The 19,233-nt window shown below is 36.8% G+C and overlaps 1 protein-coding gene across 1 annotated transcript in view; it reads right to left on the bottom strand.

Annotated features, from left to right (window-relative positions):
- GLG1 (golgi glycoprotein 1) overlaps window positions 1-19,233 on the bottom strand; it is a 144,298-nt gene that overhangs the window by 47,868 nt on the left and 77,197 nt on the right. The window contains exons 2-4 of the mRNA XM_079907697.1: window positions 17,720-17,752; window positions 4,625-4,711; window positions 564-779 (exon numbers count right to left, since the gene is read on the bottom strand). Of these exons, the coding sequence (XP_079763823.1) occupies window positions 564-779; window positions 4,625-4,711; window positions 17,720-17,752 (336 nt within the window). The remainder of the gene's footprint in view (window positions 1-563; window positions 780-4,624; window positions 4,712-17,719; window positions 17,753-19,233) is intronic.

The following is a 19,233-nucleotide window of genomic DNA, read 5'->3' as shown; positions in this document are numbered from 1 at the left end:
AAGAACCTAGGTAGTTATTTTCTTTCCTGTCTTTACTAAAACTAGTTCTCCTGAGATGAACATAACATATATAACATTTACAGAGTAGCTTTCTTCTGAGAAGCTAAAAGTACCTTCCATATTTTTAAATTTTCTAATTTTTAAATACATTATCTTCTTTTATACTGGTGTGCTTACTAAGTAATTTTTTTTATGGCAACAGTGAGGTATATGCAAAGAAAGGTTAGAGAACTTGAGTCCCTCCTAATCCAACTACTTTTCCCAAAGGACTACTGAATACTTTTCCAGAGGAACGTTATAGGTAACCAGCAGCTGGTTTTGCATTTTGAAGCTAACACTAATCTTAGCAGATATTAATTCCTCTACTCCCCCATACAGTATCGAAACATTTTGTTACAAACAGATGAAGTGTACCCACAGGCCAACTAGCCTTAGATATTGGGGCTGTCTGGACCTCAACTTTAAGTCTACCTCTAGCCCTAAATTTTTCCATGCCAGCCATACAAAGCTTTTCATCCATCGAGTCTGTAAGACCCCTTTGGTGAAGGCAGTGTAGTAGATACCTTTTCTCCAAGCCGAATGCTCCCACATTTCAGAATGTTGATGTCATTTTTACAGTCATCCATGAAGCCACAGATCAGACGGTAATCACTGAAAATGATGGCTGTCATCTTGGTGATGTACTGGTGACACTGGTACTCAGTGATGTTGCCTCGGTGATCCACCAAGCAGGAAACCAAGTAACCTTTTCCAACTGGTTCATCAGCACACTCTTTGATCTGCTCAAAGGAAAGTGGCTGTTTTACACAATTATACTATTCTCTTACCAAACAACTTTTACAAAAGAGAGAATGATATTTTCTTGTTTCTTCTTCCGGGGAAGAAAAAGGAAAACACTTAGAAATGCTTGTGTTTTAAAGAAAATCGTGTGCCATGCCTACTCAGATCGTTGCACCTTCTAGGAAATACCTGATTAATATGCTTTGCAAGAAAATACATACATATACAAATGCTTAGGTAGAACTCATGTTTAAATGGAGTAAAGAGCTTTTTAAAAATTTTCAGCTTTGTTGAGAAAGTTGATTAAAATGTATTTATTGAAAAGAGCTTTTGACAGCTCTTTTTATAATGATTCTACTGAGAAGTCCCTTTATCCATGCAAAGAACACAATGGACAGTGAGAAGATCAGTCTAAGGAATAGGTCTGAAAAACAGGTGCAGAACTAAAGTCTAGTTGCATATCCCAAGCCAAGCTACACAGCAAACTATTAATGTTAGGTAAACCTAATGACCAAGGGGAGGGAGGGAGGAAGGCGTACTATTACCTCTTGACATGACATTAATGTGTTCTGAATTAACTATGGATTTGGACATATGTTTTTGAACCTAGTAGAATCCCAGCTTCAACACTGTGGTCTAGAACAGAAATATGTTTAAATATGATGTTTAGGGACTTCCCTGGTGGCGCAGTGGTTAAGAATCTGCCTGCCAATGCAGGGAACACGCGTTCCAGCCCTGGTCTGGGAAGATCCCACATGCTGCGGAGCAACTAAGCCTGTTCGCCACAACTACTGAGCCTGCGCTCTAGAGCCTGTGAGCCACAACTGCTGAGCCCAAGTGCCACAACTACTGAAGCCCACGCACCTAGAGCTCGTGCTCCGCAACAAGAGAAGCCACTGCAGTGAGAAGCCTGCGCACCGCAACAAAGAGCAGCTCCCACTCACCACAACTATAGAAAGCCCGCACGTAGCAACAAAGACCCAATGCAGCCAAAAATAAATAATAAATAAATAAATTTATTTTAAAAAAATGATGTTCAGTGCAGTCTGGCAAGAAGTTTGGGAAGGGGAAGGCCATTGCAAGTCTAATTTGGGTGGTTTAGACATATGATCTAGTGGATCAAGCACAGCGTGACTCCACATGGGTAGTGTTCCTGCAAAGTACACAAAATCACAAGCGCTAATGAAGGAAAATAGCCCCAAAATGTTGAAATTCAGGTATAAAAAAGTGAAATCTACTTACACGGTTTTAAGCTTGAATTATAAAGCAGAGAAGGTTGTTTAGAAAAAGCCTGTTGCATTTGGAGCAATTAAAAAAAAAAGGCAGTTTTGACAAGAGGAAGGAGCCAAATGTAAATGTCTGTTTCCAATATAAATGAGAAGGAAAGAAAAATGAGAAGGGAATATTTTACCGGTTTTTTTGAAACCAATAGAGACCATTCTCTACTATTACACCACCTACGGTAAACATGCACACTTGATAAGATAAATACAATCTCCTTTTCCAAAAGGTGCTAGGTGAAGGATATACCACATACTAATTGTCCTATGGGCCGATGGGTCTCTTCATGTCTAACCCCAGGATTAAATCCAGAGCAAGTCAAAGACTCAGTTCAAGAGAGGAAATCGTGTTTACTTTTAAAGAAGCAAACCTGGAAATTTAAATAGCCTCACACTGGCTTCAAGAGGCAGCAGAGATCTTCAACAGTCAACAAGCTGAATGTAATGTTTTCAGCTTAACATTGAGCTCTTTTTTTGGGGTGATGCCTAAAGAGAGGGCCGTGAATGTATTTCCAAGAAAAGGGTTTTTTGTTTGTTTGTTTGTGATTTTTTTAAAGCAAAACAGAGGTAAGTTTCAAAAGTGAAAGGAGAAATAGCTGCTTGAACATCTCAGCATTTGTAATTCAACCACTGGAAAAACCCTGCATGAAAAACACAGGACTAGTGGCAGACACCTGGGTTTTAAAACAATGAAGTAGAAGTATTCGTATAGGCTCTAATACTGGGCAATCAATGGTTTAAAACTCTGAAGAAAGACCAAGAGACATTTTGCATTGGAGCCTCAATAAGAAATTAAATGTATATTTAGCTTCCATCACCTGAGATTTTACTGAAACACCTATTTGTTCACCACCAATTACAACCAGATGTAGTGTCTGAATTAAAAGTGTATGCTTTTCTTCAACCACTCTATTGGAGAGAAGTCTAATAAAAGAAATTTCTAAGATTAACAGCAAAAAACAGCATTAAATCGTCAACATATTTATGAATGGGAGTAAACTCTGAAGTGGCTGGGGAGCAGATGCTTAAGGTGCCATTAAAAAATGCTATAGTCACTCTACTTTTGACATGAGGCAGGAGAAAAGCAGGCAACATTTGACTCAATCATGGAGAGTAAATAAAAAGTTTGGCTGGCAGTCTTCAGTATTCTTATGATGTTGTTTTCCTCCTTGGAAGGATTCCAAAATTAAGAAAGAAGATAAGAGGGAGATGTAGAATAAAATGTTTTGTTGGCAACTATGTTCTTCCTGATATTTAATTTTCTTGACTCCAGTATAATCTCCCTCTAGGGAGGGAGAAGTGTCCCTGTTACATTAATCTTTTATAAAACCACAACACCCCAAAAGGTTACAAGAGGGCCATAACATAACATGTACATTACAAGGAAGCCAGTTTCATTTTATAAATACAGATGGATAAAACCAGCAAAGGGGGAGATTATTCTGATGAATCTGCATAGTCTATGAGCTAAATTTCCACATGGCACTCAAACGGGTATGTACATGAGTCACATAGGGAGTTTGAGGTGCGTGATACTGAACCTAGAAGCTGAAGATCAATGTTTTAAAATAAGCTATTCTATTCTGAAGCCCCAACGCATATGAAGAAAGCTTTAAAAGAATAAATCATATCTGATTCAGTAGTAGAAAGTTTGAGGAAGAAAACAGGTTCCACAAGATCCCATAATGACGAAAGTTAGGAACACAAGCTGAGGACTTATCTGGTTGGAGTAGCGTCTTCCTTAAGACCTCAGGAGAAAATGGTCCTGAATTAAGTCATCAATAGGGTAGTTTGGGGACAAATATATATGATGCAAGATCTGTGATTATTAACTTTGAGGTAAAAAAAATAGCAACTATTTTCTTTGTGATTCTTTCAGTATGAAGAAATCCCCAGCTTCATGGAATTTCTATCACTAATTCTAAAAAATAAAATAAATTAAAATAAAAATTTCAATACCACAATTTTCACTCATATTATTTGATATTTACACTGAGCCAAGAGAAATGATTGAAAAATATCACCAATTAGCATCCATATAATGTTATACATTTTTAGTAATTATTTTTATTTTTATACTCAATATCCATTTATAACAATATATACAATCTTTTTACAAACCTTTTTAATGCTAACTCCTATTATTTGAAGCATATGCCCTGTGGTTCAACTGGTCCAAGTGCATAGCCAAAACACTTAGGAATGTTTATCAGCCTCCTGGGGAAACCATTCTGATAACGCCTCAGTCATAAGAGGATTGTACAATGTGTGAGAGCACTGACTGATAACAGAAGTGATTGTATTCTCCATTTGGGGACAAAAAGAGCCTGATTTCCAACTTGTCTGAATCAACAGCATCCTACTGTAAGTGTAGGTAAATGTTAAGAAAAAGAAGTCTAATTACACCCCTTTAGCCTATCTCTGAGCCAAGACATATGTTAATTCCAAGAAAAGTAAAGTTACTGAATCAGTCATTCCTCCCTTAATGACTGGTCTGGTCAACAGATGTAATTTTTGCTTCTAAGTCATTAAATATGCACAAAATTCTTTCTTTCACAACCTACCTCTGATATGGTAGACTTGCAAACCTCTCTGGCCACAGATTCAAATTTGGGATCTGTAGTTAGGTTCAGCTTATAATTCCATAACAACTAGGTATAAGAGAAAAACAAAACAAAAAAGCCAAAAAAACTCCAGTTAGAATAGTATGAAATTTAACATCAGTGGTTACTATAAATGATAAAATTCCATTATACAGAGTCAGATAAAACATATTCACACTTCAGTTAACAAACAAAAAGATAAAATGTCACTGTATTTACAGATAAAAGGAAAAAATGTGCAGACAAAATAAAACACTACCATTCGGACATACATTTTTCTCTTTTTACTTAAGGACAAATTTTTTTTTAAGTCAGGAAAATAATTAAAATGAAAATTCCTGATAAGGGTTTCAGAGAAAATATAAATAGGTTGTATACGCAAAATTCTTAAATCAAAAAGTCTAACCCAGGAGCTCAAGAATTGGTAGTTGCAGATTTCACAATCAACAGTGCTTTTCACACATCATTTTTATGAAGGAGTGTTGTCCAGAGTCTAGTTTCCTGACACATCTTTCTTTATTCCTCTAAAACCCTCAACTTGACATATACACGATAAGGTCTATTTTACACAACTGTTTTAACATGTCTTAAGCTATGAAATCTCTAAATCCATTACTATTCATGGGCGAGGGCTGAATATTACTTTATTTTTGCAGCTTCAGTTAAAAAATTTCAATACATGATTCAATTCCTGAAAAGTAGCAAAAATGAGCTCTTAAACTCTGCTCGGATGGAGAGACAGAGCAGGGGCTTTGTATGACGTAGAACATGAAGAGGTTTGGGGGGTGGAGGGGCAGTTCACAAGCTTTTCTTTCAGATGGCTGCACTCCAAGACTAAAGAATACAATCACTCATTCACTGATTATTCAAACATCTGCTTAGCACTTCTTATGATGTACCACACACAGTCTAATCTCAAGGGCTTCATAGGTTATTACAGGAAACAGAAGCAAATGTTTGAGCACATACTGTGTTAGGAACTGGGGGTTAAAACAGGAGGAGAAAGACAAACACTGTCCAGTGGTGGCTATGGTAATAGCAGGTAATGTGTATTTGGTTAATGGCATCACAAGGTGCCACAGCAGTACAGGGGAGGAGTACCCCACACTGCAGTAGGGGGTTTGGTCAGGGAAGGTTTACCAGAGAAAGTGCTATCTACGATGAAATCTGAAAAATTAGTAGCAGTTAGCCATATTAAAAAGGGTAAGAAGACTGTTTTAAGTAAATAAAGCAGCATGCATGGAAGCTCATTGGAATGGGAAGCAGGGCATGTTAGACGAACTGAAAGTCCAATGGAGGATTGACTGTGGAGACACAGGCCAGGACCAGATCATAAAGTCCTTGTAAGTCATGTCTGAACTTTAACCCAAGAGTAATGGGGAGTCACTAAAAGGGAAATAAGGGAGTGACATGACCGGATTTGCTGTTTAGAAGTAGAACAGAAGCTAATATAAAGTGCATTAGGAACAACACAAAAACAGGCAGTAAATTCCGCATAAGAGTGCTGAGGAAGATTTTGTGAAGAAATAAAATATAAAGGATGAGGAGGATTTCTTCTCCTCCCTCCTCAAAACCAAAAAAACAAAGAAAAGCGGTAAAAAACTCTGATCGCCCAACTATCATCAATAAGTGAGTTTTTAGAAAAAGGGTTAAGAATCTGGCTACTATCTATAATGAAAGTTTTAAGAGGATGGGACTTTTGCCTTGTTAACTACTATATGCCCGGTGCCTAGAAGAGTGCATGCAACACATAGGCATTGATAAGTATCTGTTGAATGGATCAACAAAATAACAAATCTATACCATGATAAGTTCAACCAATAGGACATATAAGGCCAAACTGAGAAAAGATATAGGAGAAGCTCAGTTCTAACTGAAGGCATCTTAGGCCTCCTGGCTCCTCAGAAGTAGATCCCATGATTCAAAAGATGTGGTTAGAACTGGACAAATATATTTTACTATTTATCTATTACCATCTATCTAAGTCAGTACTACATGGTAATTAAATGTTATATTTTAAAATTAAGGCAACACATTCTGATTATATATGTACATCAAACCAAAGACAGATTAAAAATGTCCTCCTTATTGAGTGACTTGCAGGTGACCCAATGGCATTTCTTCCATGTAAAAAAAAAAAAAAAAGAAAGAAAGAGAAAGAAAGAAGAAAAGGGAAAATGCAAGAAAGAAAAAAGTTGTTTGGTACTTAGAGTTGGAGTGAACAGCAACAAATGTCAAAAAAAATAAATACAAACGACAGAGTATTTCCTTACTTTATCTAATACAAACTCAGATGTCCTATGATTGGGCTAGAAACAGATTTTCTGACAAAAACCATTCAGATAATCATTTAGATCTTTTGAATTGTCTTTAACTTTTAATTTGGAACCTTATTCGTTCTGATAATAGGTGTAAATTTCCTTACGAACAGGACTCCTCCCAGATAACTATGATACTATTGTCTAATGCTAAATATTCTACCTCTTGTCTTTTTTTCACTTTTTCAGTTATAATTCACATACCATAAAATTCACGATTTTAAAGTGTACAATTCAGTGTTTTTTTAGTATATGGTTGACATATGAACAACGGCCACATTAGGGGCACCAACCCTCTGTGAAGTTGAAAATCTGAGTATAATTTATAGGGGGCCCTCTGCATCCACAGTTCCCCATGCTCAGATTCCTGCAGTACTGCAGTATTTACTACTGAAAAAAAACCTGTGTATAAGTGGACCCGTGCAGTTCAAACCTGTGTCGTTCGAGGGTCAACTGTATTCACAAGGGTGCATAACCATCACCACTTTCTAATCCAAGAACATTCTCATCACCCCAGCAGAAACCCCATGCCTGTTCTATCACTCGCCATCCTCCCTACTTCCATCCTTTACAACCATTAATCTACTTTCTGGTCTTTCACTTTTAATATGACTTATTAACGCTTTATTATTCTCTTTCAGGAATATAGGTTAAAAGGCAATTCAACATAGGTTGCCACAAGTACATTTTCCTCTAGAAAACAGATAAACACACATTACACTTGATTACTGAGAGGTGATTATTTACACCATATTTGATAGGTGTCCTTTCCTCTGAGTGGCTATAATCAACTAAGAAAAATAACTGCAATCTGACAATAAATACTACTGGTTAGCATGATGTATTTCAGCTTCAATTTCCTTAAATTTAAGACTCTCATCTTTGAATCCATCTACGCACCCAACTCCCTCCCCCAAATATGTACTGAGTAACTACTATAATCTGAGTATTGTGTTAGGCGACAAAGTTGAGACAGGTGGAAGTAAAAAAAAATTTAAAAAGCCACTGTCTTAGTACTCAAGAAGCTCAACCACAGGAAACAAAAGATGGAAGAGTTCGATTGGGAAGAAAATAAGCACTAAAAACACAGTGTGATAAATGTGGTAACAGAAGAATGCAGAAGATATTATGGGAACACAAGGAAAGAACATATCACAGTGATTGTAGAGGAGGGATAGGTGAGGCTGGTAGTGGTCAAGTTATACTGGGCCAGGAGTAAGAAGGAATTTTGTCAGATGAACTGAGGAAGACTGGGGTTCTAGGACTGCAAGCGTAGAAAGGACAGAAAGAATAATGATAACTTCTGGGAATCCCATAGTTCAGAATGGCTGGAGTTGAGGGTATGAAAGATCAGGGGAGAAGGGGTGTTAGATCACACTACTGTAGCTGATATTAAAGAATCTGGATTTTACCTTAAAGGAAATGAGAGGCTAATGGATAATTTTAATCAGAGAACTCAAAAGATGAACTCTGGTTGTATAGAGAAGGGCTACACTGAGGGGGTTAGTAGGCCAGTTAAAAGGCAAGTGTTTTTGGATGGGAGAAGATGGGATATATTTGAGATATTTATTTAGAATAATGACAAGATTTGGGTGTGGGGAGCGAAGGAAAATTCTTTTTTTTAATTTTAATTTTAATTGGAGTATAGCTGACTTACAGTATTGTGTTAGTTTCAGGTGCAGAGCAAAGTGAATCTGTTATACATATACATATATCTACTCTTTTTTAGATTCTTTTCCCGTATAGGCCATTACAGAGAATTGAGTAGAGTTCCCAGTGCTATACAGTAGGTCCTTAATAGTTATCTATTTTATATATAGTAGTGTGTATATGTCAATCCCAATATTCCAATTTATCCCCCTCCCCTGCCTTGCCCCCTGGTAACCAGAAGTTTGTTTTCTACGTCTGTAACTCTGTTTCTTTCTTGTAGGTAAGTTCATTTGTACCCTTTTTTTTTTTAAGATTCCACATATAAGCAATATCATATGATATTTGTCTTTCTCTGTCTGACTTATGAAGGAAAAAATTCTTCCTTCACAGTCAAGCTCCTTTAAAGTATAGTCTAAGTTTATTTAATCTACTTACTCTTCCATTCATCCTTAAAATTTTTAAAATCAAAGCTGTCTGTTTAGTTAAATAGTCAAAGGTAGTCAATCTAAACAAACAAGCAGTCCCCCACAAAGTCCCTTTCTAAAGTCCTACCCATTACCCAGAGACAATTCTTTTACCTTTTTCTTATGGTAATTACCTCCATACTTTTAAGCTATTAAATTGCTTAAAATTGCCTGACCTGTTAGTTTTAGATACTGTATAATAGCTTTATACTATAGAAGGTAAGGAATGAACTCTTACACCCTCTTCCTGATCCCAATCCTCCCAATATAGTTAAATCATAATGTCATTAGATACTCAGTATTTACGTTATTGATTATGTAAAAATACTATATATAATGAGCCATATAGAATATTATATTTCTTTCAATTTTTAGTTTGTCATATAGTTAACAGTCATTTATTTCATCAGCCTATTTTCGATATACCCATTACTAATTAATCCCCCATCTCTTCACTGGAAAAGCAAATCTCTCAAAATGTTCAAATGCTTCAAGTGATCTCTCAGGTGAGACATTCCTCTTGGAGTCTTCCGTCTTCCTGCTTCAGTCAGGACTGGTTGCCATCTAAGCCTCTGCACAGGTGTCATCCTTCACCATCATCCTTGGAATTCCTTTGCTTTTTCTTAGCCTGATGCACTAATTACTGGATTCTTTAGTTTTCTTTGTCTTGCTGTATTCCCTCATTTTGGTGAAGCACATCCTCTAGTAGCTTTATGAGAAAACATGTATGGGTAGTAAATGTCTTGAAAAATTTTATGTATGAAATGTCTATTTTGTATTATCTTGACTAAATATAATTTTTCCTCAGAATTTTAAAGGCACTGGTCTATTCTCTTCTAGTTTCCAGTAATGCTAATGAGAAGTATCATATTACTCAAACTCCCAGTACTTTAATTATTATTTTTTTCTCTGAAAGCTTTTGAGATCTTTTATTTACTCCCAGGGTTCTTTTCAGAACCCTAAAATTGGTTTGGGTTATCTTTCCATCCATGGTGTGAGGCACTCATGGGCACTTTTAATCTAGAAACTCATCCTTCAGTTCTTGGAAATTTTCTCATATTTTTCATTCAAGTTTTTTCTTTTTTTTTGGAGTGGCTAATATATACCAGGTACCACTCAAGACAGATGTGAGCAAAGAAGGGCAAAATCCCTGCCCTCAAGTAGTTTACACTGTATGAAGGAGAGAAAGATAATATGCAAATGATCAAATAAATAGATCAGGTATTGAATGCTATAAAGAAAATTAAGCTAGTATAAAAGAACTGAAGTGACGAGTGAGGGGTGCTTTAATAGAGGAGGACAAGGAAAATGAACATCCTGAAAAGGTGACTGTTCCATGATGAACAGCAAATGCAAAAGACCTAAGTCAGGCACATTCTGTGAATATCTGAGGGATAGCGAGGAGGCTGCTTGTGGCCTAAGTAGAGTTATCAAGGCGGACAGTGGTAGAAGAGGCCAAGGAGCAGGTCTCTACTCTCTGCATGTGTTGTAGGCCACTGTTAAGGACCTGGGAGTTTAATAAGTGAGAAAAAAGCTTCTGGGGTTTTGGGCAGAGACGTAATATGACCTGACTGTTAGAGGAATCATTCAGGCTGTAGCATGGAGTATAGACTGTAGAGGGACAAGGGCAGAAGAAGGGAGACTGCTTAGGAGGCTATTAAAGAAGCACAAAAGAGAACTGACGATGGCTTGAACCAGGGGGTACCAGTGAAAATGGTCAGATTCAGGACACATTTCAAAAGGAGCGCCAGACAGCAAGGCTGCTAACAGACTGAATGTGGGATATAAGAGGACAAGAGGACTCAAGGTTTTTGATTTGAGCAATGGGAAGAACTGAGATTGGGAAGACTGTAACAAGAGAGGTTTAGAGGTAGAAAATCAAGAGTTCAGTTCTAGAAATGACTGTGAGATAGCGTAGAAACGTGAAATCAGCACTTGGAGTCTGGAGTTTGTGGAAAGGTCTGTGCTGGATAAAAGACAGGAACCACAAATTGTCAGTCAGCAGGGCAGCATCAATTGTTCCTCTCCAATGGGAGTCATGGCAACAGTCTATGTAGCCATCTGGCGGTATCTTCTCTCCAAATGACAGCTCAGGTGTGAGAAGACAACACTCCCAACAGGCACTGGAAGAGGCAGTTTTGGCTTAGAAACCTCAAGCCCCATGCGAGCCATTATCTGTTGAAACAGCCCTCTGGGCATAGTTTCCAGGATCCCTGCAAGGAACACACACACCCAGGTACAAGAGTCACCACATTCAGGGAAACCTATAGTATGGCACCCCCAATGAGTATTTATAATTCATTTATAGTTCTCCCCAATCCATATAGAATTTACCAATCAGGGTCATTTTTATCTTAAGTAATACTGCCTTGAACCTTAGTTGGTATTTCACCCTTACTAGGTCACCAGGGAACTGAGCTACATAGTTAACAGGATTGAAATTCTCCTGAAGGGGAAAGAAAGGTTTTGTTAACTGTTTACTCACAGGGCTATTATGAGCTGCTATAAATATTCCTTACATGTATAGACAGATACATAAGCATTTCTGTGGGGTAAGTACCTGGAAGTGAAAAGGCTGTATTATATACTGTGCCTAAGTTCCGCTTTACTAAGTAATACCCAACAGCTTTCAAAGTAGTTACACTAATTTACATTATCACTATCAGTATTTGAAAACTCCGTTATTCTAGTATATGTGCTGCCGAAACGATCACGAAAGCTCCCTTATTTTATATTCACAGTAATGCTCGGTATTAACACTGTCGGTCTTTTGAATTTTAGCAATTCTAATGGTGAATGTAGATACTAGTATTTCACTCAGGTTTTAATTTCCATTTCCCTGATTATTAATGAGGATGAGCACCTTTCCATTTATTTGTAGATCATTCAACTGCCATCTTTAACATATGGATGTTCAAGTATCTTACCCATTTTTCTTTTCTTTCTTTCTTTCTTTTTGTTTTTAATTAAGGGCTTATCCTAAATTTGTCCATCCAGTAGTTATATTGTATTTTAAGGAACAATTTCTATTTTTAAAAAATTCAATTTATTTAAACTAAAACAACAACAACAAAAACCAGCTCACCCATTTCTCCCACCTCTGGCAGCCACCAATCTGTTCTCTGTATCTATGAGCTTGGTGTTTTTTTTGTTTTGTTTTTAAGATTCCACATAAAAGAAAGATCGTATAGTATATGTCTTTGTCTGACTTATTTCAATAGCATAATGCCCTCGAGGTCCATACATGTTGTTTGAAGTGGCAAGATTTCCTTCCTTTTATGGCTGAATAATATTCCATTGTGTGTATGTATGTATACACACATTTTCTTAACCATTTAACACTTATATTGTTTCCATATCTTGGCTATTGTAAATAATGCTGCAATGAACATGAGGGTGCACATATCTTTCTGAGTTAGTGTTTTCATTATCTTCAGATAAATACCCAGAAGTGGATCATATGGTAGTTCTATTTTTAACTTCTTGAGGAACCTCCACACTGCAGTGGCTGTATCAATTTGCATTCCCACCAATAGTACACAAAGGTTCCCTTTTCTCCACCTCCTCACCAATACTTGTTATTTCTAGTCCTTTTGATGACAGCCATTCTAACGGGTTTGTGGTGACATCTCGTGATTTGGTTTCTCTGATGATTATCTTTTCATGTACTTATTGGCCATCTGTATGTCTTTTTTGGAAAAGTGTTTATACAGATCTTCTGTTCATTCTTTAATTGGGTTTTTTTGTTTGTTGTATGAGTTGTATGGGTTCTTTATACATTTTGGATGTTAGCCCCTTATCTGAGATTTGATTTGCAAATATTTTCTCCCATTCAGTAGGCTGCCTTTTAATTTTCTTGGTGGTTTCCTTTGCTGTGCAGAAGCTTTTTAGTCTGATATAGCCTCGCCTTATTTTTGCTTTTGGTGTCACATTCAAAAAACCATCACCAAGACCTATGAAAGAGCTTACTGCCTTTTTTTTCTAAGAGTTTTATGGTCTCAGGTCTTGAGTTAATTTCTCTGTCTGGTGTAAGGCAGTGGTCCACTTTTCTCAATACCATTTACTGAAGAGACTGTTCTTTTCCCCACTACATATTCTTGGCTCCTTTGTTGTAAACTAACTGACATATATGCATGGGTTTATTTCTGGGATCTATATTCTGTTCCACTGATCTATGTGTCTATTTTTATGCCAATACCATATTGTTTTAATTACTATAGCTTTGTAATATAGTTTGAACTCAGGGCGTGTGATGCCTTCAGCTTCCTTCTTCTTTCTCATGATTGCTTTGGCTATCTGGGGTCTTTTATGGTTCCAAACAAATTTTAGGATTGTTTGTTCTATTTCTGTGAAAAATGTCATTGGAATTTTGATAGGAATTGCACAGAATCTGTATATTGCTTTGAGTAGTATGAACATTTTAACAATACTAATTCTACCAACCCATGAGCATGGAATATCTTTTCATTTATTTATGTCTTCTTCAATTTCTTTCAGTAATGTCTTGTAGTTTTCAATATACAGGTCGTCTTTCACCTCCTTGATTAAATTTATCTTCTCCATTTTTCTATTCTGTTGTCTTTTCTTTCTTTCTTTTTTTTTTAAATTTATTTTATCTATTTTATTTTTGGCTGCGTTGGGTCTTTGTTGTTGTGCACGGGCTTTCTCTAGTTGCGGTGAGCAGAGGCTACTCTTTGTTGCGGTGTGCGGTCTTCTCATGGCAGTGGCTTCTCTTGTTGCGGAGCACGGGCTCTAGGTGCGTGGACTTCAGTAGTTGTGGCTCACAGGCTCTAGAGCACAGGCTCCGTGGTTGTGGCGCACGGGCTTAGTTGCTCCACAGCATGTGGGATCTTCCCGGACCAGGGCTCAAACCCGTGTCCCCTGCATTGGCAGGGGGATTCTTTTCTTTTTTTAATAGTTAAGACTTTTTAATATTTATTTTATTTATTATCTTGTATTTTTGGCTGCGTTGGGTCTTCATTACTGCATGCAGGCCTTCTCCAGTTGTGGTGAGCAGGGGCCACTCCTCACTGGGGTGCGCAGGCCTCTCACCGCGGTGGCCCCTCCTGCCATGGAGCACGGGCTCCAGACCTGCAGGCTCAGTAGTTGTGGCTCACGGGCTCTAGAAAGCAGGCTCAGCAGTTGTGGCACACAGGCCCCGCTGCTCTGCAGCATGCGGGATCTTCCCGGACCAGGGCTCGAACCCATGTCCCCCTGCGCTGGCAGGCGGATTCTTAACCACTGCGCCACCAGGGAAGCCCTGTTGTCTTTTCTTTATTGCTTTGTATGAATTCTTCATATATTCTGCACATACTGTCAGATAAGGATTAAAATATTTTTTCCTTCTCTATGGCTTGTCTTTTCACACTCTGAATACTATATTTAATGAAACAAACTTTAATATAATCTGATTTATCAATCTTTTGCTTTTGCTTACTGCTTTTTGTTTCCCATTTATTAAATCTTTGCTTATCCCACATAGTCTCTTATGTTATCTTCTAGAAGTTTTATTATACTTTTCACCTTTAGCTCTATAATGCATCTAGAATAGATTTCTGTGAATGGTGTGCAGTAAGGATTAAGATTTTTTTATTCGAGTGTCTATCTATATATGAGTCTGTTTTTGGACTCATTCTGTTTCACTGGTCTACTTGTCGACCCCTGTGCCTCTGCCACACTGCCTTAATTACTGCTACTTTAAGTCTTCAATCAGGTGGTGAAATTCTCTCTGCTTGGTTCTTTTCAAGACTTTTGGCTATTATTGGTCAAAACTGTGTTCCCATGTAAATTTTAGAATCAGCTTACTATTTTTTGAAACAACAAAAATGGGATCGTACAGAATCTATAATTTGGTAAGAGCTGATGTCTTTATAATATTTAGTCTTCCAACTCACTAGCATAGTATATATTAATATATCTCTTCATTTATTTAGGTGTTCAAATTTCTCTGAGTAATATTTTATAGTTATCTGTAGAGATGTCTTACATACTTTTGTTAGATTTATTCTTATGTATTTGATGCTTTATATGCTATTTTAAATAGTTTTACTTTTAAATTCACTTGGTTTCCCTGGTGGCCGAGTGGTTAAGAATCCGCCTGCCAATGCAGGGGACACGGGTTTGAGCCCTGGTCCGGGAAGATCCCACATGCCGCGGACCAACTAAGCCTGTGTGCCACAACTACTGAGCCTGTGCTCTAGAGCCCGCGTGCCACAACTACTGAAGTCCACACACCTAGAGCCCATGCTCCGCAACAAGAGAAGCCACAGCAATGAGAAACCCGCGTGCCGCAACGAAGAGTAGCTCCTGCTTGCTGCAACTACAGAAAGCCCACGCACAGCAACGAAGACCCAACACAGTCAAAAATAAATAAATAAATAAATTTATAAAAATAAAAATAAAATAAAAACTTTAATGGGAAAAATTATAATGCATTCCATCCCAACCCAAGTGTATTAGTTTGGTAGGGCTGCTGTAACAAAATACCATAAACTGGGTGGCTTAAACAACAAAAATTTATTTGCTCACAAATCTGGAGGGTAGAAGTCTGAGATCAAGGTGTCAGTAGTACCAATTTCTTCTGAGGGCTCTCATCTTGACTTGTAGATGTCCATCTTCTCCTGTGTCTGTGCCCTAATCTCTCTTTATTAGGACATAAATCTTTCCGTTTTCTGTATACTATTTGTCCCCATTTTCAGCGGTGTAATGTCCTTTGGAGATCAGCTTCTTTCTCCACCCCTCTGGAGCTTCTTTCTGGGCTTCCTCTCTGTCAGATTCAGTCTATTAATAGATTTTTGAGGATTTTTTCCTAATCTTTTGCTTAATAAATAATGCCATAATAATGCCATAACAAATATCATTTTAAGTTGAATGCTTTATAAAGAAGTTTTTCTTATTTATATTCCTATCCATAGGCTAGAGCAGAGTTTAGCAAACTTTTCCCGCAAGGGCCAGAAAGTAAATTTTTTAGGCTTTCAGGAAACTACAGTCACTGTTGTGACTACTCAACCTTGCCATTATAACATGGTAAGCAGCTACAGTATGTAACTGAATGAGTGTGGCTGTGTTCCAATAAAACTTTATGCATAAAAACAGGCAGTGGTCTGGATTTGGCCAATGGGTAGCCATTGACTGGTGGGCTAGAGAATGCTTAAATCTTCATATGCTTGTCAATACTGTATATTTATCAAATTTTTAATATTTGTTAATCAGATGGATAAAAACAGTGCACTCATTTTTCTTTTAATTTTCACACTTCATGAAAGAATTGAAATTTTTGTTGTTTACTGGACATCTTTTTCTTTCCCTGTGAATAGTCTATTTATGTCTGTTTTCTATGTTTATTAACAGTACTTTCTATTAAAGAATGTAGTCCTTTTCATCTGCACTGCAAATATTTTTTCATAATTTACATAATATTTTTGAGGAAAAAACCCTCAAATCTCTTTTTTGAGTTTTTTTTTAAAGATTTTTTTTTTTATGTGGACCATTTTTAAAGTTGTTATTGAATTTGTTACAGTATTGCTCTGCTTTATGTTTTATGCTTTGGTTTTTTGGCCACGAGGCATGTGGGATCTTAGCTCCCAACCAGGGATTGAACCTTCACCCCCTGCATTGGAAGGTGAAGTCTTTACCACCAGGGAAGTCCCCTTTTCTGAGTTTTTAATGCAATCAGATTTATAAATCTTTTTTTTTCTTTAAATATTTTTTGAGGTTGTATCATGTTTTAAAAACCCTACCCTCTGTTCATGTTTTCTTCTACTACTCTTGTGGTTTTATTTTTACTTTAAATCTCTGACCTATCTAGACCTTCTTTAGAATAAGTAGTCAACTTAGGCAGCCAACCTGCTTCTCTATTCTTACAGTCTCCCATTCAAACTATCAAATAATGTGGACACAGAGTGATTTCAGATATATAACTACTCCTCTTTTGAGACACAACTCAAGTATCATCTCCACTATTAAGTGTTTCCTGACATCAACCCACCTGGGCAAAATTCACTCTTGTGTCCCCATTGTACTCTTACAAGTTTCTGCTGAAGCACCTGGTACTTTTTGCACAGATTTGATTTCACGTCACTCTCCTTTTAATGTCAGACTGTATGTAATATGGGGAGATATATAGACACTGAATGTATTACAAATATATATATGACACATATATATGACATTGAATGTATTAATAGTAGTTATCTCTGGGGTTCTTATCTGCTAACTCTAATATATGTCTCTATCTTCAAGGTGCTTATTTGTGTGTCTTTAATTTCTACCACAGTGTTTGGCACACAGTAGATGACTGTATGATGACTAAATGAAACAACTTTAAAATACAAAACTCTACAATTGTAAGCCTGACATGCAAAGAAACAATTTCATATGGTAGCTGTAACTGAAGAAAAATGTAAACTTAAGTATATTAATATTATTTGGCAGAGCCTACTGATTTCAACAATAGAGGAGTGAGTAGGTGTAGATTTACCATAAATGAGGTTAATCACCCTCTTGTTAAGATTAAGTGAATTTAAGAAAACATTATGCTTCCCAGAACAACAGGAAAAGCATCCCAATATCTATCATCATATATATAAAGCACGTAAGGTGAATTATGGAAAATCCATACTTACATGATTGCAGTCTGAAGAAATTTCATTTTCAGGCTAAAAGGAAAAAAAAGAAGAGATGATGTTAAAAAAAACATCCTCTCAAGTTTTCAAACACCACCAAAATAAACTCAAGACAAGAAATCTGAATATTCAACTGAATATAATACTTCAATATGAGGAGTAAAATGGGGCTTATACATCTTTTAGATTGCTGAGGAGAAATATACCAGAAAAGGATGAGACACAGTCCCTTCCCAATCAATGGTACAATCTGGAAATTGGGAAAATGGAGAAGGATGTACTAAAGACATAAAGCAAGAGTGACAGAAGGATCCTTACATAATACTTCATAATTCTGAAAGCTGAAGAGGATCAGGCACAATACAGGTGCCCTCGCTTTAAAGAAAGTTAGATATCTGGAAAAAAGAAGGCTTATTAAAGAGGGCAAAAAAGGTCTGACAATGATTTAAAAATTAGTCTCACATGTCACCATTAGGGGAAGTGAGGTGGTGGGTACATGGGACCTCTACGTCTATGTTTGTAACTTCTTATCAGTCTATAATCTTGCAGGTCTATGATTAAAAATACAAAGTTTAAAAAAACAGAAATTATTTATATATTCCCATGAATACATTCGCTCATAAAGCCAGGTACATATAACAGAGATAAAATGAACTTTCAATTCTGTGACAAAAAAGTAGACTAGGTTAGGCCTTATATTGAATACCTTTGCCATACACTTCTCCTTTAATTTCCTTGTTCATACCGTTAAAGGAGATACAATTGTCATAATGTACGCCATAATAAAGCACTATTTCCTTTGAGATTCCGTAGTACTCCAACCTGCTCAAACAAAGTAAATTGCGTCCCCTCTATGAAATATTCCTGACATAGGCTGTTAAAAGATGCCACTTTCAAAATAAAAAGATTCTCCCTATTCAAGGATAGAAATAAGGCAATACAGAAAACAGTAAACATTAACAAATTAAGCAGACACACCTAGCATCACTTTAGGAAGAAAAAGGTTTCCAGGGAACTATTCATTCCACTACATTATTTAGCAGGCATTAATTCTAATGTACAAACTCATTTTTGTACTTACTTATAAAATATTATATTAAAATGGACTTTAATTAGATTGCTAGGCAATCGTGAGATTATAACACACCACTTCTGAACTTTCTCCTTCCTTGTCTAAGTAAGAATAGATATTTTAATGTCTTTCTGAAGTGTCTTCCTAAATCTCAGAAGTCAGCCTCCATACTATGAGTTAATCTAGCTTAACTCTGTTCCCTTCACTGAAATTCCAAGTGCTTAACTTATAGCCCTTAACAGTTTATTTGCAAGAATACTTTATTTTGTACAGGCAGTTTTCTGCCTTATCCCCTTTTAATCTATCCTTTCAATTTTTTCCAATCAATCAGTAATTCTAGCTCTTTCTCAAAGCACAGACAGCAATCAATACCATTAGCATCTCTACTTGTGTTCATTTTTATTAAATGATAACTTTGGATTAAAGGGGCATTCTTGAAAGA

This window comes from Stenella coeruleoalba (genome assembly GCF_951394435.1).
Source record: "Stenella coeruleoalba genome assembly, chromosome: 20".
Classification (NCBI taxonomy): Eukaryota; Metazoa; Chordata; class Mammalia; order Artiodactyla; family Delphinidae; genus Stenella; species Stenella coeruleoalba.
Note: the sequence above shows the minus strand (reverse complement) of the source record. Positions and strands in the feature narration are given on the sequence as shown.